The 24,819-nt window shown below is 35.5% G+C and overlaps 3 protein-coding genes across 4 annotated transcripts; 1 reads left to right on the top strand and 2 right to left on the bottom strand.

Annotated features, from left to right (window-relative positions):
• Positions 1 to 512: 512 nt before the first annotated feature.
• LOC141591420 (phototropin-1) lies at positions 513 to 12,653 on the bottom strand. 2 transcript variants are annotated; one of them, XM_074411732.1, is made up of 24 exons: positions 11,261 to 12,653; positions 8,160 to 10,979; positions 7,345 to 8,057; positions 7,077 to 7,259; positions 6,302 to 6,393; positions 5,367 to 5,616; positions 4,913 to 5,141; positions 4,745 to 4,815; positions 4,506 to 4,612; positions 4,316 to 4,365; positions 4,113 to 4,217; positions 3,868 to 3,927; positions 3,695 to 3,784; positions 3,371 to 3,447; positions 3,200 to 3,284; positions 2,969 to 3,049; positions 2,582 to 2,685; positions 2,437 to 2,486; positions 2,210 to 2,316; positions 1,993 to 2,115; positions 1,758 to 1,809; positions 1,391 to 1,503; positions 1,012 to 1,152; positions 513 to 896 (listed from the first exon to the last, which is right to left on the bottom strand). In XM_074411732.1, the coding sequence occupies exons 3-24, from the start codon at positions 8,052 to 8,054 to the stop codon at positions 789 to 791; spliced, it is 2,988 nt and encodes a 995-aa protein (XP_074267833.1). In that variant the 5' UTR covers positions 8,055 to 8,057; positions 8,160 to 10,979; positions 11,261 to 12,653; the 3' UTR covers positions 513 to 788. The 2 variants fall into 2 exon arrangements, with proteins under 2 accessions (XP_074267833.1, XP_074267834.1); XM_074411733.1 differs by lacking the exons at positions 8,160 to 10,979; positions 11,261 to 12,653 and having other exon boundaries at positions 7,345 to 8,143.
• Positions 12,654 to 13,721: 1,068 nt separating this feature from the next.
• Positions 13,722 to 17,260, top strand: LOC141593159 (cation/H(+) antiporter 4-like). Its single transcript, XM_074414112.1, has 3 exons — positions 13,722 to 14,097; positions 14,212 to 15,276; positions 15,320 to 17,260. The coding sequence occupies exons 1-3, from the start codon at positions 13,894 to 13,896 to the stop codon at positions 16,526 to 16,528; spliced, it is 2,478 nt and encodes an 825-aa protein (XP_074270213.1). The 5' UTR covers positions 13,722 to 13,893; the 3' UTR covers positions 16,529 to 17,260.
• A 2,965-nt stretch (positions 17,261 to 20,225) lies between these two features.
• LOC141591419 (uncharacterized) lies at positions 20,226 to 21,126 on the bottom strand. Its single transcript, XM_074411731.1, has one exon. The coding sequence runs from the start codon at positions 20,979 to 20,981 to the stop codon at positions 20,412 to 20,414; it is 570 nt and encodes a 189-aa protein (XP_074267832.1). The 5' UTR covers positions 20,982 to 21,126; the 3' UTR covers positions 20,226 to 20,411.
• Positions 21,127 to 24,819: the final 3,693 nt, after the last annotated feature.

Here is a 24,819-nt window from a genome sequence, read left to right as displayed (position 1 = left end):
ATGCACTTGACCAAAAAAAAAAAAAAATGATCATGCACATTCACTATTTTGAATGATAAATAAGACGAAAACTAAATGTTTAGTGTATTCTGTATTTGTCTCTAGCATTACTGCTAAAGTCTTAATAACCTTCTAATTATTTTGACTTCAATATTATTTTTCGGATAATGTGTGTCACGGTTATTATCTTTTTGGTCTACACTTTGCAATTTTTGGACATACGTAATAACATGTTAATCATGCACACTTAGAGTAAGTTTGTAATACTATATATACTACTATATTGTGTAATCTATCGAGTGAAGATGAGCTTTATATAAAATGAGGACCAGTTTCCCCGACATTTTGTCATGGTTAATTACTATACTAGGGTTTTTTCAAATTTTATATGAAAATTGGTAGTATCTACTACTTCTAGTAGCTTTCATTTCACCCGTTACACCATGTGAATATGAATAAGGATGAATATGAATAAGGATGAATGAAAGAATTTTAAATAAATGAAAGTGATGTAGATAATACAAAATTAAATAAATATGAATACGGCTTCAAGCCTTCAACCCATCCATATTTTGTACATAAACGAATAAGCAAAATTACACACCCAAAAATGAATCTATGAGCACATCTCATTATGCAAGGCCCAAAAAAACACACAAGCACCAGATTAAGTACATGATTATTCTTTTGAAAAGGACCTAAAAATCATGACTTTGCAGAATAAAATAAATTACATTTTGATGAAACTTGATTAAAAAAAAATCATGGTTGCAGAATAAGATGATCCCTTAGAAGACATTAGTTTGAAGATCAAGCATATCGGGGTCCATAGTCTTGGCCTCCTTTTCCGGGTCGTCAGCTGAGAATGGTGAAGCATTCAGTAGCTCAGGAGGGTCCTGAAATAGGAGTTTCGAGCATCATTCATTATACGTAAACAGAATCAACCTGAAACTCGAGTTAATAACTTATAAATCTCCCATAACATTCACGTCCTAAAATCAGAAAATTTACCATGCATCGAATAAGAGCCCAGTTGATTCCGCGAAAAAAGGGATGCTTTTTAATTTCATTTGCTCCTTCACAAGTCCCCAATCTGCTTTTGGGGTCTTTCTGCAACAGTTGGTACAATAGCTGCTTTACATGAAGACTCACCTGCCATTAATATACCCAGTTTAACATGATCAGAATCTAGCCCGAATGACCAGTAATCATATACCCAATTAAGATTCTTCCGGAGGATGTTCGTAATTGATGATAAATGTACTAAACTGTGTATGAAAAAAAATAAAAAAATAAAAACTAGGAGAGGCTCCTGCCGTTGGTATGAAATTCATCCTTGACATGTATCGAATCAAACACCATGAGCAACATATATAAGTGCGATTGTTACCTGTTTACTGGCTGGAAATTTAAGATTCTTCTGGAGGACGTTGGTGAATGTCTTTTGTCTTGTTTTTCCTCGGAAAGGGGTGTATCCATAGAGCATCTCATAAATGAGAATCCCTGTGAGTTAAAGAAGAGATGCATGAGACGGGTAATAATAGCAATGGCGACTACCAGTCCCATGCACAAAGCATCGATCACTAGTTTTGGAGCAAATTTATGTCGTAAAGCCACATTTATTTCCCTTATCACACATAAATTGCAGCATTCAAAGGCTATGGCAGATTTGCTGTAGCAAGTATGACTAAGATCACAAACTGGTTATATATCAGATGTTTCGGACTTGCAACTAAATTTATTTATAGATGCTTTACCTAAAGCCCACCAATCCACTGCACTTGTATGGCCAGCCCCAGCAATAATTTCCTACAATATAATAAGAGTATATCAGAGGATGTCATGTACATTCAATGACACCAAAATGGCTTAAATATTACTGGTTTGAAGACCTCTAGGTTAACAATAAAACAAAGGGTTCATTGCGATCATATTAAACATGGCACTAGTGAAAGCAAGAGTTAGTAGAAACGATAAATGAATGTTACTGACCGGAGCAATGTATTCCTCGGTCCCTACAAAAGAATTGGAAGCTCGCATAGGCTCAGCTAAGAATATAGGATTTTGTTGACCTTTGTGTTGCCTTTTCTTGTCACGGATCTCTGGCATCAGCAACTGTAAGTATCCACCACACAAGGTGTTCTCGTCATTAGGAGTGATGTAAGTTGTAATAGAAATACAATCTTCTATATGTATGTACATCAAGTACCTGTGGCATGCAGGATGTCATGCATGACAAATCAAAATCTGTCAAAGCTACATGACCGTTGCTTTGGAGCAGAATATTTTCGGGCTTTAGATCTCTGTAAATTATACCTGAAAGGAAAAAGCAAAACAAAAACATTAAGATTTACTCCCTAAGCACTATGATAAAAATATTAATTCACCCTTGTTTTTTAATTGTTGTATACTTGTATAGCTAGTTTCTGCCTTTACCTTGGCAGTGAAGGTATTCCAGAGCAACGATCACTTCTGCTGCATAAAATCTACAAAAGAAAAGTTTCAGATCTAAAGCCATGACTGCAAAACTGGAGCACCTAACAATTTGTAATTTTCGAGCTTCCACTATGATCGAATTTACCTAACTGCATCTTCTTTCAAGACTTTCAATGGTTGTCTATCTAGAAGCATAAACATCTCCCCACCAGGGCAGTAGTCAGTGATCAGACATATGTGTGATTTTGTCTGCACATGTATATAAATATTACAGTAAATCCCAGAGAAGGCCTATTGAAAATACTTAAAACTTGGCAAATTCATGTACATTTAAGCTACCATAGAGAAATGAAGCACCAAATTGATATGTGAAAATATTCTGATGAATATATAGGCATCCAAACAGGCATTTTATATTGTGCCTTGAAATATACATCATCCGTACGTACTATAACCCTTTCAAGAAAAGGGAAAAGGTGGCCAAGTAAAGATCAAATTGCTATGCATTTCCAGCAAGGAAAAGCAGTCTGACCTGAAATGAAGCATATAGTGCCGGGAGAAAGGGATGGTCCAACATGTCAAGAATTTCCCTTTCTGCACAAGCTCTATGGACCTACAATGAAGTTGCCAGTTGAATCGGTTAACATACTTGCAGAAAGTACATGCTTTCAGAACAGATAGTCATGCTCCAGGAAAGATGTACTGCTTATAGTTAACAAGTCGATTCATAATTTGCATAGTTTAGAGGCAGTAATTATGAAACCTTGTTACGATTCAGCATTGCATTCTTATCCATCGCCTTCATGGCAAAGTATTGATCTGTTCCACACAATTCCACCAGATGCACACTGCATAATTAGAGAATAGTGGTTAAGTTGTTATGTTGTTATGTTAATCATAGTTGAACATTCCAAAGTGAAGAGCTAACAAAGACCTTCCAGTGTCACCAGCTCCAAGAGGCTTAACTGGTTTAAAATGCTTCAGGCCTATCGGTTCTCCGCTTTCTATAATCTGCAATCACAGATCCACGGATGCATAAAGCCACACAAAGTTGAAGTTGAAGTTCTTGTTGATAAATAACTAATTTCCAAAAAAAAAAAAAAAGAAATATTCTACAAGGATGTCTTTGTATATTCTGAAATAGTAGGAATAACCAAAAGACAAAATCATCAGCGGAATTTAGGGAAAAATCCACCAATGCAAACGTTAGTGATTCACATAGTTTGTAAGTTCAAGTTTATTTTACTTTGTTCCCCACCTTTTGAATGGCTGTCCACGGTGGACTGTCCCTCCTGTGAGGCTTTGGTTTTACAACCTTTGAATGATTAGCCCACAAGTCTTCTGGTTTCTGCATTAGTCCATTGAACAAAGTAACAAAGTTATACTTGTGATTATCCGAGGATTTCATCCACCAGTTTGTATATTACTCACCTTGTTAGCATCTGGAAGTTCTCTAACAGCAATATCAACATCTCCCGCAGTTTCTTTGACCTAAGTTGCATATAGCAGATACATTATACCATGAACAATCTTCATATAATGACATGACAGAAATCAATTTTCCTAGGAAGTATATACTATATTTATGTGAAAATTTTCTCTATTCCAGAACTGTAAGTAAAACATGTATATTCGTACAAAAATTTGCTATCAAATTTATCTCGGATTACAGTTACCTGTTTCTCACTCTCTACTACAACAGCCTCTGCGATACTGTTTTTAAGTGGTTCAACATGCTGACTACCATCCAGCTGTACCCCTATGAAGTACTGAACCTCCCCCTATACACAGGCAAACACAAACACATAATGAACAACTAGAGAATAACAAAGGTTATGTAACCATTAGGAGGCATTGGCTGAAAGTTGTGGAAGGGTACCTTTTGGTCACGCATTGGCTGTAGATGGAAGACATTCCAAAACTTTTTCCCTGCATTGTCAGGGAAGTTACAGAAAAAGAGCTGTCAGTTCAGGCACCCACTTTTTTGAGGGCTCAGAGGAGTAGCAAAGGGCTCTAATGTGTTCAGTTTTCATTGCTATTAAAGAAGAAGAAGAAGAAAGAATGGGTACCAGTCTTTGTATAGTTAATCAACTGAACTGTGACATCTTTTTCATTATCTATTGCATCCCTGATTTTACGCACTGTTTCTGGATCAGTTTCAGGTCCCTGTAGAAACCTACAAATTTGGGAAATATTGAATTGTTAAAAAGAACGATTACTTCACAAAAGACAAATCTCACACGAATAAAAGCTGATCAAGTGATAAATTGCTAGATATATCATAAATTTTTATGGAGCCTGGTCTTACCTACAGTTTCTTCCCAAGATCTCTTCACGGCAGTACTCGGTGAGCTCCAAGAAACTGTCGGATGCGAATATCTGCGACAAAACATAAGTATCATATATGTGAATAACTTCCTTAATAATATTTTAAGCTCATAATGGACTGATAGATGAAAGGTCTCAAGAATCTTACAATGGGATTATCAGGAAGCCTTGGATCAGTGATAACGAAGTTCTTCTCAATACGTTCCAGTGTAGTGGCAAGATCAATACCCTTTCTCATTTCCCTTCTCCTGACTTTGTCATCCACACTATCAGGTCTCCCATCATCATTATCATAATCATCATCCTCACTGCTATCATTATCTTCAATAGCTTCTTCATCTTCATTTGTCTCACTTGGCTTACTCTTCTTCAAAATACTAAAGCAAAAAACAGAAGGGAAAAAAAACTTAACAGACTTCACATAATTCTATGGGTTTTTCAGTAGTAGTAGTAGTAATAACATAACATAGGTTCAATTGTTCATTTAGCAAGTCATTGACAGGTGATCGCATGACCTAGACGTCTGCATCAAAACTTCCTTGTGGTTCTATTTACACCCCAAAAGAAAATATTGTCAATTTTTGGCAAGAAAAGAATGATACCCCATAAATGAACGGCGTCTAGAATTTTGAGTCTTCTTTGAAGGCTCCTCATTTAGCCGCTCCAATGATATACGCCTACCTGGAGCTACAGTTTCTGATTTCCTTCTCATAAGAGCTGATCCTTCTTTTGCAGTAGTGCCCCCAGAGTTTCTCCTGAAGGGTTTATTCCCTGATTCGCTAAGTGCCCGAGGCCTTTTTACTGCTTGCACCAGCTCATTGACGGAACTGACTGCCATGTCTTTCTGACGGGCTGAAAATATATTGGACGTGTCATGCATATCACATTAATGACTTTGAAACTACCTATCAGATGTTATTCGTAGCATTACCTGACTAAGATCTTTTAAAAACATTTAATATATAGGCAATTTCTTTCTATTAATCCAGACAATAAAGAAGCATTCCAAGTTGAGGAAATTATTTCTTTCAAAAAGAGAATATCTTAACAGTTTTCTATTATGAAATGGCCTGATGACTAAAAGTTGGACTATGAAACTTGTTTATTTTAAGTACTTATTATGTTGAGGAATGTTTCCATTTCCAAGTGGAACCAATGACGCATTATTCTTTGGCTCTGGATAATGGTGGAATAAAACAATATGACTCACTAAACCGAATACGTTTCTTTTTATTGTAAAGTGCAGTCATTTGATGCAATTATTGACGAAATTCTTGTGTTGCTAACACATAAGTTACATACATCTGATCCTCCCCTCTTCTAATCCGCAATTTGTATCTATTAAGTACTGAGTACTAGTTTGGAGCAGGCTAAGAAGTGTCTATCATTAAAAGGTGACCTACTATGATATTTGTCAGGAATGCAGAGTAACACTTTCAAACTTCACGTTTGGTGGAGGGTCTTTACCACTGTCTACTTTGATGACTAAAATGAAGGGGAACATATTTGTCAAAAATGTCATTTAGCTAACAATTACCATCATATCGAATCAACGATTCTGGCAAACCATTTGGACGGACCATCTTATCCTTGGCACCCTCTGTGTGCTTACTCACCTCAACTTGCATCCTGAAAAATCAGCATCAACAATACATTAATAAGATAAGTTTCCATTCTCCATCACTTTCTTATCTACTAATGAGCAACCATGGTCCAAATTATGTCACCGTCAAACAATTCATCAAAGCAAGACAAGCTTTTGAAGACAAGTCATATAACTGAAAGATATTTCTGACTTGACAACATTTCGGTATAACTTAATAGAATCATAGTCTTGTTTGTGAACCTACTCAGCATCTACAAAACCCCTATAGTGCTTTAATCACAAGATTCATCTTCCTTCATGCGAATATCACAAGGGTACATAGGCTAAACACATTAGAGAGCTGCTCTTTCTGATGTGTCGTGGCAAAGTCTCTGAAGAGTAGCTGCATTTTGACTGCTAAACACAATTGAATTTTGAGTTCTTCAATTCCTAAGTGAATGTGTGAGCTTATGACTATTTCATGGTAAAAGAATAAAGTGACAATAACTACAACGTTACTCAAATCGACATCCATTATTTATTTGTATCATTGAAGCCTAGTTCATAAGCGTAAAACACAGTACAACAACAAAAATCAAGTCCCAAACGAATTGAGGGTCAACTAACATGAACCATCACAACTCACTATCCTGCGATGTGGCAAATTAAAGAAATATGTGTAAAAAGTTTAAAGAGCAGCAGGTTTAAATGAAAGTAGCACACTGACCCTATAAATTTGAGGATCTTCCCGGTTTCATCTTTAATGGGTGCAATTGTCAAAAGATTCCAAAATGGGGTGCCATCTTTTTTATAATTCAGCAACCTCCCACAATAGTTAGCTCCCTTCTTCAAAGTGTCTCTGATCTTTTCCAGTTCCTCGGGGTCGGTATCTGCTCCCTGCAAGAAACGGCTGGTCCCACAAAAAAAAGATTTACACTGTTATGACAGTCAGAATGAAAGTTAAAAGTAAGAGTCTAAACTGAAGTGTTATATACCAGTTTCTTCCAATAACCTCTCTGGAGTTGTAACCAGTCATCTTAAAGAACCCTTCACTGGCATACAAGATTGGAAAATCAGGTTTCGAAGCATCTGACACAACAAATGTCTGTTGAAATGTAGACAAGGCATCCTTCAAGTCTTCAGAAGCTCTTGGGATGTTTCCTCTAACCATACCACCATCTGATGAATCACCTGAATTGCGAACCGACCCGCCCGATTCCCTCCTTGAATTATTCTCGGTTCTAACATTCGGCTCATCCCCACCCGAAGTCCGGACTGTGACACCTTGGGGCTTCCCAGTTTCATTATCAGTTTTGAGGACTAGGCCCCACTCAGCTGCCCTTTGTTCTGCCTTAACGTTGGGGCCTTTGGGTTGACTACCTACTCCTGCAGCAGATGCTATAGCCGAGACTGTCTGGAGAACCTTTGGAGGTGATGTCACCTCAGGTAGAGCCATCCATGAAGTGATCTCATTGGCAGTCTTGACTGGACCTGAGCTGGGTTCGATCCTTGACTCCTCCTGCACCTGCTCGAGCTTGCCATGTGCTTCGGTCCTGCTTTGCCACGTGGATGGAGACTGGTAAACAGGAGTAGTTGGTTTGGTAGAGAAACTAGTTGGGTTGAACACCTCTAGTGAGCCTCTAGAGTCTCTTGGCAAGGATGGCTTAAGTGAGGAAGACTTGCCAGAGCGATCCGCTGATTCCATTATCTGCTCATTAACATCAGAAATTCACAATTGTTATCAGCAAAAAACTTATGGTCACTAATGACTTGTATTTTCTGAAATAAATGTGAGTAAAAGCTTTATTACTTTGTCTGTGGTCCCTGAATCGACTTCTCTGTAATAGAGACTTGTAGGTTATAAGAAGAAGAATCTAACATAAGAAGAGCCGTTATTAGTTAGCAGTGGAGTACAATTTTTACAGATGGATATTTAAAGAGCACAGGTTTTACTGAAGCTTCTTCAGCAAATAAAAATATAAGTTCCATAAACGCCATCTGGAGTGTTTTACTGTAGGGAATTATGCAAGAGAGTTACGATTCGCGAGTATACAAAGTTTTAAAATTATAAGAAAATTGACAGGAGACAAATATGGCATGACTTTGTATCAGATGACTAGGGATGGTTTGTGGGGTAAGTAGACCTAAAGTGATAAGGATAAATTGTTTGCAAGGGATTGGACAACCAATTAGTGACCACAAGAGCAGGATATGCAGAGTGACTCACATTTCCAAGGGTGATTCTGCAGGACTAGGCAGAGGAATATTATTCAAAAAGGTGTGGATCTCTAATGATTTAACAGTTTTGCAATTATTACTCTACATTAAAAGAACCATGGATTAGAATCAAATCAAACAATTAATGTAAGTGCTAACCTAGGTAATTAACATATTTCAAGCTTAAAGACATAATTATATATGACATTCCTCATTACGATTCTTGTACCCGAAAGGGGATAACGAGGGGTCTGATATATGCAATCATTCCCGTAAATTACTGGAAACCCGACCACCAACTGAAATAAAATGACAAAAAAATTTAAGCCTCAATAGACTGGACAGCATATCGACATGGCATTGATTATATTCACAAAACTTACAATCCATACCCTACCACTTTGCCAACCCATCATGTGGCAATTTCCCTATGTTGATTACTAATAAAAGCATTGGGTCAGTAGCTTCGATTACGACGCAAAAGTAAACAGATGAAAAGAGATTATCCAAAATTTTCATAAAACAACTCAGCAAAACCCTTCAGCCAAAACATATTTCAGAGCCCTTAATATGCTTTCGCTGGTTCAAATAAGACGTTTCATGCAATAGCCGAATATGGGCCAGAAATTTTTCCATGGCTTAAATGACCAGCATTCTTGGCATATATGCTATACGTATTTCAGCACTCATCACAATGCTTCTACACATTAAAATTATACGATAACATTACACATTATTGTTTCCAAGGGTTTATTATTGAAACAAATCGAGGTAGTAATCATGGTACTAATTCTACAATGTGGCTAATTTACCACGTATGAGGTGGTAACAACTGCATTTATTCACGAAGTTAGATATTACAATTGAAACAAATGTTTAATATACACAATGGTAGTACTAGGCCAATAGTACTTCCTCATATCGAAATTAGAATGCAAAGGCAGTAGTAGGCTAGTAGTCATACCTTTGGCTTGCAAAAATACTGCTTTACGAGTCCTCAAAAGCTTTATGAATGAAACTCCTGTGCTTAAGTTTAAACTTAATATATGAATAGAGTAACAGGTGATGACCAGAAAAATGGCAAAAAAAACCATGAAATCCCCATGCCTTAGAGCTAAGCCTCACATGGCACTGCTTTCTACACTGTCGAGCCCATAAAACTGCATATCATGTCTTATAATTATGGTTTAATTTGCAGCTTCTAAGACCCACCATTTTTACGCTTAACGGTTAAATTCTATGTTACTCCTAATTTGTTGTACGTGCCAGCCAAAGTGTCGAATACGAATACTTTATGAAAAGGTTAAAAAGTTTTCTAGTAATGTCGTGTTAATACATGACATGCAATCAAAGTGAATTGTCGAAGTAACGTAAACTAAATTATGTACGAGTAATAATTAAGAGACGAGAGTAAAAGTGAAGGTACAAGTTCAGGAAAGTGGCAAAAAACTAACAGGGGGTCTATTCTAGCACGTTGGCATCACACTGCTTTTACCGGCAGTTAGGTTGCATCACAATACACCCCATGCTCTTTCACTTGTCTTTTATTAGTTGGATGACTTGACCAGGCAATTATCTCATACACCAAGCCAAACTATGTAGAACCCATCTACATTTCCTCACCACATGTTGCAAAAGATATTTATTTCCGTTTTTTTTGTTTTATTAAAATACAGTATCAAAGAAGAAAGCTTTAAATGCACCAAGGCTTAGAAGCTGTACATAAAACCTGGATACTTAACTGCACATAAAAGGGACAACGGTAAAAGTTCAACTTGGATAGAATCGTAGAAATGCATCCCTTCGCGTGCCAATTCTTCTACTTCCTCCGTCTCATTCAATTGTTTTCTTAGTTAAAATACTCCTCACAAAGAGAGTAATTTCAAAACAGACTTCTATATTTCTACGGATTTCTACGTAAATTCTTATAAAACTGCTTCCACACCCTAAGTAAAGTACTCCACTTGATATGCAAAATGTATGTCAAATTTTTATGATCAAGTTTTTCTTATAATTGAAGTGATTTACTTATATATCATTTTGGTCTTATTCCGTTTGTTATTTACCTCAAAGAGAAAAAAAAAAAAAAAGGAATTTAATGATCGAAGTTATCGAACTTTTACAACAATATAGACACCTTAACAAGTAGTAAGTACTTATTTTGCTCTCCTTGTTAAAATAATCTATAAAGAGTTATAGACCATATTTAAGATTGTCTATATAAACCCAAATCATATTCAAAGTATTGAACTTCAAGAATGTCGGGTTCCTCAGCCCTAATCTTTTGGATTGAAGATATCTAAATTAAACAAAACTGAAGTGAAGTGAAAAATAAAAATAAATTGAATTGAAATTAAGTCCGAAAGAGTAGGCTAGTAGTATTATGTGTTAGAGTATAAAACTGATCTTGGGGCTCGGAGCTCCAACCATCGGCTTAAGCTTAAGCTTTTGATTGAGATGGTTTCTTGGGATGGTATCAGAGTCAGTGTATATAAATCCAAATCATATTCAAAGTATTGAATTTCAAGAATGCCGGGTTCCTTAGCCCTAATCTTTTGGATTGAAGATATCTAAATTAAACAAAACTGAAGTGAAGAGAAAAATAAAAATAAATTGAATTGAAATTAAGTCCGAAAGAGTAGGCTAGTAGTATTATGTGTTAAGAGTATAAAATTGATCTTGGGGCTCGGGAGCTCCAACCATCAGCTTAAGGTTAAGGTTAAGCTTTTGATTGAGATGGTTTCTTGGCATGGTATCAGAGTTAGTTTAACCAAGAGGTTACGGTTCAAATCTCACCACCCCATTTCTAAAGTGGAATATTAGCACCAGGTATGGAAAGGTCAGTCATTGCATCAGAGTCAGTGTAACCAAGAGTCAGTATTGAAAATTATGCAAACATAGGACACCATTTCAGAGCTCTTATCCAACATATACTATTGTAGTAATAAGGGTTTTACATATTTGATCTACCAACATGTTTTTGCATGTGCAAATAGGATTGACACTTCATAAATCAACATTAATTGTAAATGATACAAATTGGACCCATAAAATCCAGAAAGCTCTATATTATTGTATCATAATCATACATAGAGGACACCTAGGCAATTTACCAAGCTAGCATATGTATATTCCTTGAACTAGATGCTACCTCTAAAACACACAATATAGAATAGTTACTGTATTGCTGGGATGGCGATTTAAAAGAATAAAAGAAATATTAAATAGAAGTGCTCCACTTCCACCAGGGTAAATGCAATGATATCAGCTCAACTCGGTTCGATTACACTCGTAAATTATAGTTATCCCAATTAAAGAAGACAAGGTTCAAGTCAAGTGGGATATACAAACATAATTAAATCTCATGTCTATCTCATTCATTCATTCATATGACAATTCAATTGGCAGAGATTGTAAAATGAAGAGGGACCGAGAACCACGTGAAATTACAAACAAGACATCAAATTAAACAACAACAGAAAAGACAAGAAGGAGAGGGCCTTATCTTGTGTACGAGTCCACATCTTTGGAAAATCTTCATCTATTCCAGTCTACTGGAAAATGATAGTACCTTAGAGAGCAGTGGGTCCGACCCAAAAGCCCATTTATTATGGGGCTTCTTTCGAAATTGGGCCTCATTATACTATGCTTCTGAGCACAATCAATATTAGCATTACCGAGGAAATGTTGGGGAAGGAGATATTGAAGATGGTGTTCATCAAATATTCAAATTTGGCGATTTAGGGTTCATCCCAAATAATCAAATTAGGGGATTTAGGGTTCATCCGAATTATGAAGTTTCTTTTGGATGTGAATTCCAGATTGATCGAATCAAAGCAGAAAACTGTAAACTGAGAGCAAGACTGACTCCCTCCCACCCCCAATTTTGTACAGTAAACTCTAACATGCGTCGTAAAATCTAATCTAAATAGGAAAATGATAATGTTGATCTGTACTCACTCCCCTACTAATATTAGTCTTCCACCTATTCTTTATTTTAATTCGGTTGTAATTTAAAATGGCTCTTATATCTGATTAAAATAGAGGTCGAAATAAAAAGAATTTATTTGAGATTTTAAGTTTAGTCTGTCTTGAGCCAAACGAGCTAGTAGACTTTTAGATACTCGTCTTAGGAATACCTTTTAAATTACATAAAATATACAAAATACGACTTAAAATATATGTACATATCGAAAATAAAATTACATGTTTTAAATTATAAGTTGGCATATAAATTATAAGACATGCATAAAAAAAGAAAAAATTCAGTATGTAGTTATAAAATGGTCAATGTTGGATAACTTTTAACATTGACATAAAACTAGATACCAAAATGGATCCTCTCTATTTCTTTCTCTCCATTTCCTTTCTTAAACTCATTTAATAATATTTTTCCCACCAAACCTTATTATTCCTTTATTTTTACTCATTAATTTTGAGTCGTTCGATTATGTCAGAATACGATCTGGACCACCAAAAGGAAATGACCTCTGATCTCCATTTCTTTTTAAGAAATGGAGAGAAACTCTCCTCACTAGATACGGTATAAAAGTGGAGTCGGGATTTGTAGCTTTGGGCATGAAAAAATTCGGTGTTGAAGTCTCTTCCCATATGTGTGTGATGGGGTATTGTCTCACATCGGTTGAATAACAGTGAAGAGGCTAGCTTATAAGTTAGTGGCTACTCCTCCTATCACCAATTGGTTTTAGAATGGAACATCACTTGCTTGTGGGCTGGTCTCATGCACTTACTTTTATAAACCCGCTGCGGAGGACTCAACATTCGGAAAACGAATAAGTGACGTAGTTGAACGGAGAAGATCGCTCCTGCTAACCCCCTGAATCTACCATTGTTGCATTGAGTACAACATATAAAATGGTCTTTCATGTTTAATACGGAGTACTATTTCATTACATCGCTAAACGGGATATATCCATATCCATAATAATTAATATCCAGATCATAAGTTGACAGGTTATAGACTTCAAGACTTGTGTAGGTAAATTAAACCAAATTAAGATAAAATCACAACCTTTGTTACAACACATTATGGCAACTAGGTAAAAAAAATCCATGAGTAATAAAAAATGAATGCTAAACTGTAAACATCCCGGACAGTTGATTAACCAAATTGTGTTGTTTGCATGCATTGTCATAAACCTCATAAACACTAAATTTAGTAAACTTTATATGCATATTATGTTTACCATTCCCTTGTGAGAGATTATTCATAAAATAAATCATTCCATTATTCTTCCCTAACCTAATTTACAACACAAATTAAAATCCTGCAACAATAATAATACAATTAATTAGAAAAAAGGGATATGGAAAACAATAAAATGATAAACAGTGAACAGGACATGTGTCTGGTTGTACCACCATGGTATCCTCGGAACCACTGGCCTGTATCAGACTTCCCTTTCATGACATTGCAGATTCAACTCATCGTCGTCTTTTGTGTTACCCAGACTATTCACCGCGTCTTCTTTAAGCGTTTTGGTCTTCCCCCTCTTCTTTCTCAGCTCTTGGTACGTATATACTATGTATATAATGTCATTATTGATGAATTGTCTTGTTTTTCATTATTAAAATTGTTATTATGTTTAAATGTATGTATGTATGTATAATAAATAATATAATAGGCTGGCATGGTTCTGTCTCCAACGGCACACATTGGGAAGCATAAGGTACTGTGGCGAGGTCATGACTTGATATTTCCACCAGCTGCTGAAGAAGTTAGAAGATGCATTTCAATGCTTGGTTTCGGACTTTCTTTATTTATGACTGCGGTTAAAATGGATTTTAGCATGGTTACAAGGAGTGGTAAAAGACCCTTAATGATAGGGTTATCATTAATAATTAGTACCGGAGTGACTACTAATATAGCCACATATCTCTATGCTCGTACTTATTATTTTGATAAAATCAAAGACCAGAAAGCCATTTTACATCTAGCCTCAACTGCACCCCTCATGGGATTAATCTCATTTCCAGTCATTGGGGCTCTTCTAGGGGATATGAAGCTTCTTAACTCGGAATTGGGGAGATTAGCATTGTCTTCCGGGATTATAAGTGACGCAACAAGCATAGCTTTCAAAATGTTGTCCAAAACTGTATCACTGTCCCTCAAAAAGGGAGAAAGAAATAAGCATGAGATAGCAAAACTAATTGGGAAAGATATTGCAGTACTAGTGTTTCTTGTTTTTGTGGTATTTGTACTACGCTGTTTGTTGAAATGGATGATTAGGGAGACCCCCAAAGGGAGCGCGGTTAAACAAGGCTACTTGACAATCGTGTTTGCTTTGACGCTCATAGGAGGACTACTCTCACATTATTGTGGAGAGTTTGTGTTGTTGGGTTTTTTTGTGGTAGGTGCAGCAGTACCTGAAGGACCTCCCTTAGGATCAGGGATAGTTGATAAGTTTGATTTGATGGTAACAGAGGTGCTTCAACCATTCTTCATAACCACAACCGCCATGAGGGCAGACGTATTTGAAGTCAGATTCAAAGGTGTTTTCGCTCGTGGTATAAATCTTCTTCTTTTATGTACCTATGCAACAAAGGTGGGAGTTTGCCTCCTCTATGGACTTGCTTTTAACATGGCCTTACCAGACGCTCTTGCTCTTGCCGCTATTATGTCTTCTAAGGGATTTGTTGATGTTGGTAACTTTGTCATGTTTAAACAGTCCCGTGTAAGTAATTATTTCATTCCCAACCAATAATGTTTTGTTTTGTTTTAATTCTGTAATTAATATATTTATTTATTTTGGGTGGCAGTTAATTGAATATGAAACATTTTCCTACTTGATTCTGATGACGACGGTAGCATCGTTGGTAGTGCCGGTGTCTATAAAAGTGTTGTATAATCCATTAAGGAAGTATGCAGGGTACGAGAAGAGATGCATTATGCGGTCTCAAAATGAAGAACCTCATCTACGAATACTAGCATGCGTTTGCAGACCCGACAATGTATCAACAATCACAAACTTGGTGGCCGAGTCAAATCCAACCATGGCGAAACCCATGCTTGTGGATGTACTACAACTATTAAAGCTGACAGGGCGAGCACAGCCAATATTTATAGACCATAATATACAGCAGAGGAAGTCGTGTAACCAATTCGAAGATTTTATATGGGCGTTTAACAGCTTCAAGCAAGCATATAGTTCAAAGGCATTGTGTATGAACTTCTTCACAATAGTATCACCAGCAACGGCAATGCACGAGGACGTATGTACTCTTGCCCTTAACAACTTGTCATCCCTAATAATACTACCCTTCCATAGGAAATTGGACTGTGAAGGACATATGGAGGCAGATGATTATGATCAGAGGGCACTGAACAAGAGTGTCCTAGACCTAGCCCCTTGCTCTGTAGGGATACTTGTGGAAAGAGGATACAAGAAATTGAATCATTCATCATCATCAGTGAGTAGGCTGTCGTTTTCGTCAATGTCATGTTGCACGAAGCCACCATTAACATCAGTCCAAGTGGAGGAAGATATAATAGGACACAAAGTAGGGGTGATATTCATAGGAGGAAATGATGACCAAGAGGCGGTGACATATGGAAAGCGCATAGCCGGTGAAAGTGTCAAAGTAGAAGTAATAAGAGTAATGGGGTTAGGAGTTGATAATCCACTAACAATGTTGGATTGTTGGGCTTTAGAAGGGATTCGAGGAGATAATAATAATAATAATAATATTAGCTACAAAGAAATAACGGTTAAAGACGGTCCAGAGATGGCGAAATACTTATGGTCGATAGTAAAAGAATACGATGTAATGATAGTAGGAAGACGGAAAGGACAAGGAGAGGAGTGTATACAAACAACAGGGCTACAAGAATGGAGTGAAGTTGAGGAGTTAGGGACCTTAGGAGACATACTTGCGCAACCCGATCTTAAATGTCAAACTTCTGTTTTGGTCATTCAACAGCAAAAGCAGTGGACTACCTAATTAAACAACACATACATACAAGATGATGAATGAATTTTGTAGGAATTACAGAGTACTAATTAGGATGTACATACTGTGCTCAGTAGTTAATGACACAGACTAGAATCTACTGTACATGCTTTCAAGCTCTGTAATCTATTATCTATGATATTCAAACATTAATTTCTTCTTTTTTATTTTTATGATGCAATTATGAGAGCAACTATTAGTTGATGAATAATCTAGGCACTTCAGATCCCTTTTTTAAAAATTTAAATTAAAATTGAAATTTGTGATAACAAATATAACTACAAAACATAAAAATAACAACTGATGAAAAACAATTATAATTATGACTAACAAATAAAAAACGGGCCCAAAGAGTTTACAGTCGAAGCCTTCTTGAGCTCGCGATCGGCTCTATTTGTTAAGCTCGGCTTTAAATCGATTAGAATCGAATCAAAAATTGAGCAAGCCGATTCCAAAACAAAATAAACAATTCACCTCGATAATTTACAAGTGATTAGGTCAAATAGAGAGAATAATGTCAAATAATAATGATTGATGAGGAATACATACATACATTAAAGAGATAGAGTAGTAGGAGCGGAACAAAGGGGTGGGTAGTAATGTAGAATTGCGGCATGTGATGTGTGAAGCTCTTAGTGGATTTGCCAGATTGGTTCTTCTTTCCAATTGCATCTGCGGTTTCGTCTTTGCCGTAGCTTTGTCGCTATTTAACAACTTTTTATTTAAAAACAACATTAAACAACCAACCTCCCTCGTTACCTAGAGCTGGAAATAGAGTCACTCGGGTCGGGTCAAAGCAGGTTGGATCATATCGGGTTCGGGTTATGTCGGGTCGGTGGCAGGTTCAGGTTGGTTCGAGTCATATCGGGTTCGGGTTATGTCGGGTTGGTTCGGTTCATGTCGGGTCGTCTTCGGGTCGGGTCATCAATGGGTGGCAAGTCAGGTCGGGTCATTACCAGGTCAGTGTCGGGTCAGATTATCAGCATATATTTCATCTTATATATTTCGTTTTAAATGGTAATTTTATATGTTTAAATAATAGGTAGGTGTATTAATTATAGTTTTAAGTGAAAATAATTAAGATGAATGTCAATTTGGTGTTATTTAAACCATTATTAAGTTAGTTCATTATCGGTTCATCTATCGGGTTAAGAAAATATCGGGTCACGGGTCGGGTCGGTTCAGATCAGGTTCGGGTTGGAGAAAATAAGGCTGTTATCGGTTATCAGGTCGATTCGGGTCAGGTCGGTTCAGTTTCAGTTCACCCAATTTTTGGGTTGTATCGGGTCGGGTTTCGGTCGGGTCGGGTTCCTCGGGTCACGTCGGTTCGGTTTCGGTTTACCCAAATCTTCTCTTTTTTTTTTCCTTTTTTTATGACGGGACTCGTAATCGCTACCTTTAGTATACAATACTGGGTAAACTCCCGATATCAAATGTGATTGCATGCAAACCACGTATATATATCAGGTAAGTCACCCGAGAATGACATGATCGAAGAAGTCTATTAATGAATAGTTTACCCTTTAAATATAGCATTTTTAATGTATAGTTTACATTAAATTCCATTATTCTTCGTATTCTTTACGCGTTTACAACAAAATATATACCTACAAAACAAAAAAAATATGAATATGGACCAACAGTGCATGTTATAGACGTAAGCATACAAATGGAAGTAATGTTAAAGACAAACATTTTAATCAATCTCGTAGACATTTTAATAAATTCCATTATTCTTGAATTTTTTTTTCCAAAATATGCATTTTCCACACATTAATTATCAAAATTGGTCGACTTTTAAATTTATTACCGAAAATGGGTCCACGTAGGATCGGATTTATCGAACCTAGGCTGAGGAGGCAAATCGACAACCCACTTGGCGACTTGTTTCGTTGTAGAATCCAGAAATCACATTCTCCTTTCCCACTTAGGAAAAAAAAATTGCAGAAATTGCCAGCTCGGGTGGCGTTTTGAGAGTTGGTTCAAATTTTGCAAAGCTTTGGGTATAGTCGCTGGCCGACTTGGCGACTTGGATCTGAGTCTAGCTTCGGTGATGACGTGGACCCATTTTCGGTAATAAATTTGAAAGTCGACCAATTTTGATAATTAATTTGTGAAAAATGTCCGTTTTGAAAAAAAATTCATTATTCTTCATATTTTTTTGTGTGTTTTCTAATTAGACGCAGTTTTATTTGTTTGTCGATCCTCTTTAGTCCGTATTTCACAATGCTTAAATGCATACAAAATAGAGTAATTTAGGATCATGCATGTCACTACAAAAATTAAATCTTGATTCAGATTCTGTAAGAATGGCGTTGTCATTATACGAAGTACTCCGTAGTATGCACAAAACTCAAGTGCATGGTGGAATGTGACATTTGAACTCCAAATGCTCACATTCATGCATGAGAACAATGACATCTCATCAACACCACTAAATTCGCCTTCTTGTTCACCATTTTTTTGTCTTTAAAGCTAGGACAAAGTGAGATCCAGTTTGAATTAATCTATACATTATTTACAATTTTCTTCTCTAAGGTAAATACAATTATGCAAAACTTACTCGGTTTAATTGAGTGAATAAAGCATCATTAAAATGGAAAAAAATACTCGTACTTTTTATTGTGAAAATAAACTCCACTTATATACGGAGCAAGTCTTTCTAGCATATCGAGAAACAAACTCACTTATTTCTTTTATATTTCTCAAAGTTTATGATGTTCAGTTCATACCGTAATACAGTATGTATATTCTCAAGAACGTTTACCCGGTTATTATTCTGGAATCTGGATACATAGTTTCATAATTTTTCTCAAATTGTTTTTTTTTTTTTTTGAAAAACCGAGTCTTCAAATCATACCTCAAAAAGTGAAAACAATACTATATTTGAAATGGAAACATCAATTCTTGTGTGAGACTGGCTAACCATCTTATACAAACTGTAACACGGTCCACTTTTAAAAAAAACAACTAATTTATAAATACTAAATGAACAAACTTTTTATGAAAACACGTCTTATTCTAAAAATTTTGTTGTATATTATTTATGGGCTTGATGCCAATAATTAATGCCTCAATTAAAGTTTAATCATTGTGTTTGTTGAATTAGTTATCTGGCAGAACAATTATAAAATGGAGTTAGTTGCGATGCATGAATCGGCATGTAACTGCCCATTCTACCCTCGTTGAATTTTTGTTGGAATATGTTCATTTACTATGCTGAGGTTTTACTAAATTCACTTTGATAATCCAATAATGTTTTAAGTTAATCGCATATTAATGATCTAAGGCGTAATCTTAAAAAAAAAGTATTATAACATGAGTATTACTAAACGCTTAAATTTTGTAACTTCCATGTACTCCGCATATTTTAACTTTTGTAAATTTATGTTAAAATGCAGATCAATATATATCTATTTTAACGCTTAAATTCATAATTATTTTTTTGTGCTGAACACGTCATGGTTAAGATGAAATTTGACTACCTATTTTGTAAGTTCTGTATATTAATTAGTTCACCAAAATGAAAAAAAATCATCTCAATAACTCATCATAACACGACGCATTATAACTCGTAACGTAAGATGCCAACGTAATATTATTAAATCTCAAGAAACAATAGGGAAGAAAAATATGCCCAAACAAACGGCATTAAAATGAAAACTTCCCATTTGATCCGCTTAAAACCTAAAAAAAAAAAAAAAAAAAAAAAAAGACACTCGTTACTTTATCGAGTTACTTGGTAAAAACGTAAAAACATCAACTAAACCAACTTTTATACACAATAATAATCCATTATTAAGGCTCCCTTAAGGCTTAAACCTTAAACAAATTTGAATTTTCTTAAATAAAGAAAAAAAAGGGAAAAAAAAAATCAGAAATCGTCTTCAGTAATACTGTGGAGATGAGGGTGCCAAACACCACTTTTACTACCCCTACTACTTCTTCTCCGTTGATGTCTTCCAGCCTTGGAGCTTGTTTTCGACTTTGAATTATTTTCGACAACTTCTACATTCTCTTGATCCAACTTACTTAAATCTAGATTACTAACACACTTATTACTATTATCAGCCTCCACTTTTTTATCAGTAATAACAACATTATTATTATTATTTTCTGTTTTGTGGGATTTGACCAACTTCTTGTTATTATTACAAGATTTACCCTTGGAGTTGTTATTTGTAGGTAAGGAAGAGTTAGGGAGTAAAAAGTAAATTCCACCTCTTTTGAGCTCTGAATCTGGTGATAATATTACGATTTTACGTACCAACCCTTGTGAACATGGTTTGCTTAATACGTGATTCGGGTATGAGTGTAGTACTTGACCCGCTGTAATGGACCGAGTCATCTCTTCGACGTACCCGTTTAAATGGACTATTCGGATCACGTCTAGTGCTCCGCATGGTAGTACGCACGCCAAACAACACCTTAGACTATTACCCATCTTTAATTTTTTTTTTTTTTTTCGTTTTTCTTTATAAAAGAAAAATTAGAAGTTTGTGATGAAGAGGTTTAATTGATCAAATATAATGTTTGGTGTTTGGGGTAAGGTGGTTTTATGATGTTGAATGTGGAATGTGGAATGTGGAATGGAGGACGGACCAAGTTGGGACTTAGAGTGTTTTTATATACCTGAGTATTTATAAGAGATTCCACCTTAATTATTACGGAATATTAATTAATTAATTCATATAGTACAACTAACCTTACTAATTATCTAGATTTGAGTGTACAGCTTCAGGATTTCTAAATCTTCCTTCGTTGCAAATTGCAATGTCGTCTATTTATTTTTAATCACATTATTATTTGGAAGGTTGTTCATTATTATTTCACTTTAATTAGTTTCACTCATGCAGTCATGCAACAAGACCATCTTTACATGGTTATTGAAATTTTCGCAACATAGCTACATCGATTATTGTCAGTGGTCGAGCGAGGGGAGGCTAGCTAGCTAGCAAGGGCGTTCATCCTTAATGGCGTCTAAAAATTTCAAAATTTATTTTAGTTTGAATTTTTGATTTTTTTTTTCGGGGCTACCTTATACTATTATTCGTTCAGCCCTATTGAAATTTTTCGCTCCCGCTAACGTCAAATTCTGGCTCCGTCATTGATTATCGTTCTGCTTTGAGATTTATGACAATGCATATGTACATTTTGGAAATCATCATCTAACTTTGATATCAACGACTTGAAACAAAGACATTAAATATATAACAAAGTGGTATATATAATTAAAACATGAGAATATAATCCCAGTGAATCTTAAAGAATATCAAGTTATGATGATGCACGAAGTTTCGCAAGTTTGGAGCATCAATATAATAACCAGTTCCAAAGTTGATCAATTAAATTCAGATGGAATTAGTTGTGATAAATCTGAATGGAGATACGTAACACGGAGCATTGTATGTATACTCCGTACGTACATGCCTACCACGGGTGCTTTTAAGTTATTAGGTACGCAGTTGCTTTATCACACTTGTAGAGACACGTTTTGCAGCGTGAATATCTTTAGTTACACGTTATTAAAACTATAAAAATTTGATTTTCTTATAGCATTCGTAAATCAAACAAGATCTCACATGACTATATTTTATCTTATAGATTAAGAATAATATCAAAGATTTCTTACAACCATGAATAGTGCCAAAAAGCAAGTGTTATTTTTGGTTTGGATGGGAGGGAGTACTAGATTATCCGATCCTCTTAGAAGATCGAAGCTAATTTCTCCTAAAATATTTAATTTACATTTTAGTCTAACGCATAATCATAAATCTACCTAAATTAACTGTGGCATTGTAGAATTTCAGAGGAGAGTATTTCATAAACGATTTGTATCATTGATAATTTGTACCATGTTCCAAAACGTAAACATAGAATCGCGTAAAATAAGTAAATATTCTCCAACAGGGAGAAAACGCTATTAGAGTCATGATAAACAAGTAATTAAGCAAAGTTAAGCCAAAATTAAAGAGTTTATTAATTAGTTAAAAATATGCAAAGCCGAAGTACATAATTGGGCGTTAATAAACCAGAGATAAACGAACCATACTACATTACTACCCAAGCAAGGTAAGAAGAAAAATTTAAAAGGAAAGAAACTCAAGAAAGAATAAAGAAAGCTAACAAGAACAAGAATAATACAAATGAAAAATGACCAAGTACAGCCTTTAGGGTTGTATTTAAGGTACCAAAAAAAATGAAAAGCTTAGATTATGCATTAATTACATCAATTTAAGCGTAATTGTGTCATAAATTTCTATTTTATTTTATTTTATTTTATTTTAGGAAGTAATTTAGTTCTATCATTACCCTATAATTAATAATGTAGACGACGATGTTGGCGTATGTATAGGCAGCGTATAGCTGGCAGCTTTATAGTCTATATAGTTGATGTTTGTATTAGTACGCCTAATTCATTGCATCCCATGTTCTTTCTACGGATTATTAGCTACTTCCCGACTTGTTTAGTTGTTTATATCTTAACCAAATCCAACTCAAATTTGCATACCTTTTCTTTTTTGTTTCTTTTTTGTTTTAAAAAAAATATTCCAATGATCAGAAGAAGACGCGTTTGTATTTATATCATTCACCCAATAAATAATTCCATGCATTTCACGTCACCTCAATTATCAACTCTGTCGTCCTGCATGGAGTTTTTAAGGACATAAACGTTATTTAGACTTACTTTGCTAAGAATTAAGAATTAGAGGGGGCCGGCCAATCTAACGGACCGCTACTTAAATGTCTAGCTATTAGGAATAATGCGCGCGTTTGCACTCGTATTGTTTAATGGTGACTGTATTACTGTATACTCATTCCGACCTGCCAAAGAGGATATATATGATAACGACATCGAAATAAACATTTACAAATAAATCAAATTAACTACTTTCTGGTTAATTGATCCTTAAAAATCTTAAAAATGACTTGGGATAGTTCATGGATGCACTATGTGTAGCTGACATGCCTTTAAACTGTAAACTGCATGTTGCACTCACTTAGTCATTAAAACATATACGTGCTAGATAGCTGCTTGTATAACAATACCTGGCCTGTATTGTACGGCAAGTGCATTATTGAAGGTACATACATTACTACAAAGCGTATGATGTACATCTGGTCAATGACGTACAGCGTACAGTACACATGATGAAGATGACGAGAATTGGGAAACAAGCAAGCATCATCTGAGGCTGCTCTCCCATCTGCACAAATGTACACTAGTAACTAACTGTACGTTTTTGGACCACAACAATCAATCAATAATAAGGGCACACCTCTAAATGTGTACTCCTACTCCTAAGTACATGCTTGCAAGTTGCAACTTACAAACTTAATTGCAATTATATCAGAAATATAGTCTGGTAATCAATACTCTCTGATGTATGTGCACCAAAGTGGCAATACAATGTGGTATTACTGTACGGTTTCAGAGGCAAGTGTACGTTAATTAGTAGTATGACCTGCTGTCTAATTATTAATTAATTAATGCTCTCATCGAATGCCATTATTATGAGGCAATTAGATCCGGCCAGTATATGTTAAAACATGTTCGTTCAGTATGCGAGAAAGACTAAATAGACGTAAAGAATGGACGATTGAAACAGACAAGCGAATTGCACATCATCTCCTTGATATTTAAGAGTTATAGGTTTCAGATTTAGATAATACAAGTGACAACTATCAGATTCAAGGCATTATTTAACGGAATAATGTGATGAAATTTGAAGCATGAAGCATCTCTATATTTACCATACCCGTACGTTTGGACCACATCATTGTAAATGTTTTGTGGATTCAACTTGCTAATATATTAGCTCGTGATTTCTGTTTTCTTTTTTTTTGTAATCCTACTTTTCTATTGTAATCAGTTCAGTACTCAGCAATTAATTACTAACACTATCATATATGTATCTCTAGAGCTTGTTTCCATGTTTTTTCAAACATGCGTTCTTAGGCGGACGTTAAAGGACTTAAATGGGGGAGTTTGACGCTTAGATTCTGTTTTTTCGTTGAAAGAAGTTGAACTGAACTGAACAAAATGGAGCTGAGCTAAGCTGAAATAAGAGTTAGACCCTCTACTTTTGGACTTAATTTCAACTCATTTCAGTTCAGTTTAAGCACTATTTAGGTCAGTTTAGCACTATTTAGTTTATACACATGATCAAGCCCCACATAAGGATCCTCGGCATAATTTTCAACCCGGTCTAAGACTGCTCTAGTTCACATTTAAAGTCGGGTAGAACACGGTGGCGCATTATATTGCTAGAATTTATCGG

Source organism: Silene latifolia, chromosome 7 (assembly GCF_048544455.1).
Source record: "Silene latifolia isolate original U9 population chromosome 7, ASM4854445v1, whole genome shotgun sequence".
NCBI lineage: Eukaryota > Viridiplantae > Streptophyta > Magnoliopsida > Caryophyllales > Caryophyllaceae > Silene > Silene latifolia.
This window is presented reverse-complemented; position numbering and strand designations above follow the sequence as displayed.

Excerpts from the sequence above, each read along its gene's own strand:
- LOC141591419 (XM_074411731.1), bottom strand. The coding sequence starts at position 20,981 with ATGGGTAATAGTCTAAGGTGTTGTTTGGCGTGCGTACTACCATGCGGA.
- LOC141591420 (XM_074411732.1), bottom strand. The coding sequence starts at position 8,054 with ATGGAATCAGCGGATCGCTCTGGCAAGTCTTCCTCACTTAAGCCATCC. Across the intron at positions 4,366-4,505 it reads GATTAACTATACAAAGACTG|GGAAAAAGTTTTGGAATGTC; the intron begins GTACCCATTCTT and ends CTGACAATGCAG. Across the intron at positions 3,050-3,199 it reads CAATGCTGAATCGTAACAAG|GTCCATAGAGCTTGTGCAGA; the intron begins GTTTCATAATTA and ends ACTTCATTGTAG.
- LOC141593159 (XM_074414112.1), top strand. The coding sequence starts at position 13,894 with ATGGAAAACAATAAAATGATAAACAGTGAACAGGACATGTGTCTGGTT. Across the intron at positions 14,098-14,211 it reads CTCTTCTTTCTCAGCTCTTG|GCTGGCATGGTTCTGTCTCC; the intron begins GTACGTATATAC and ends ATAATATAATAG. Across the intron at positions 15,277-15,319 it reads CCCGTGTAAGTAATTATTTC|AATATATTTATTTATTTTGG; the intron begins ATTCCCAACCAA and ends AATTCTGTAATT.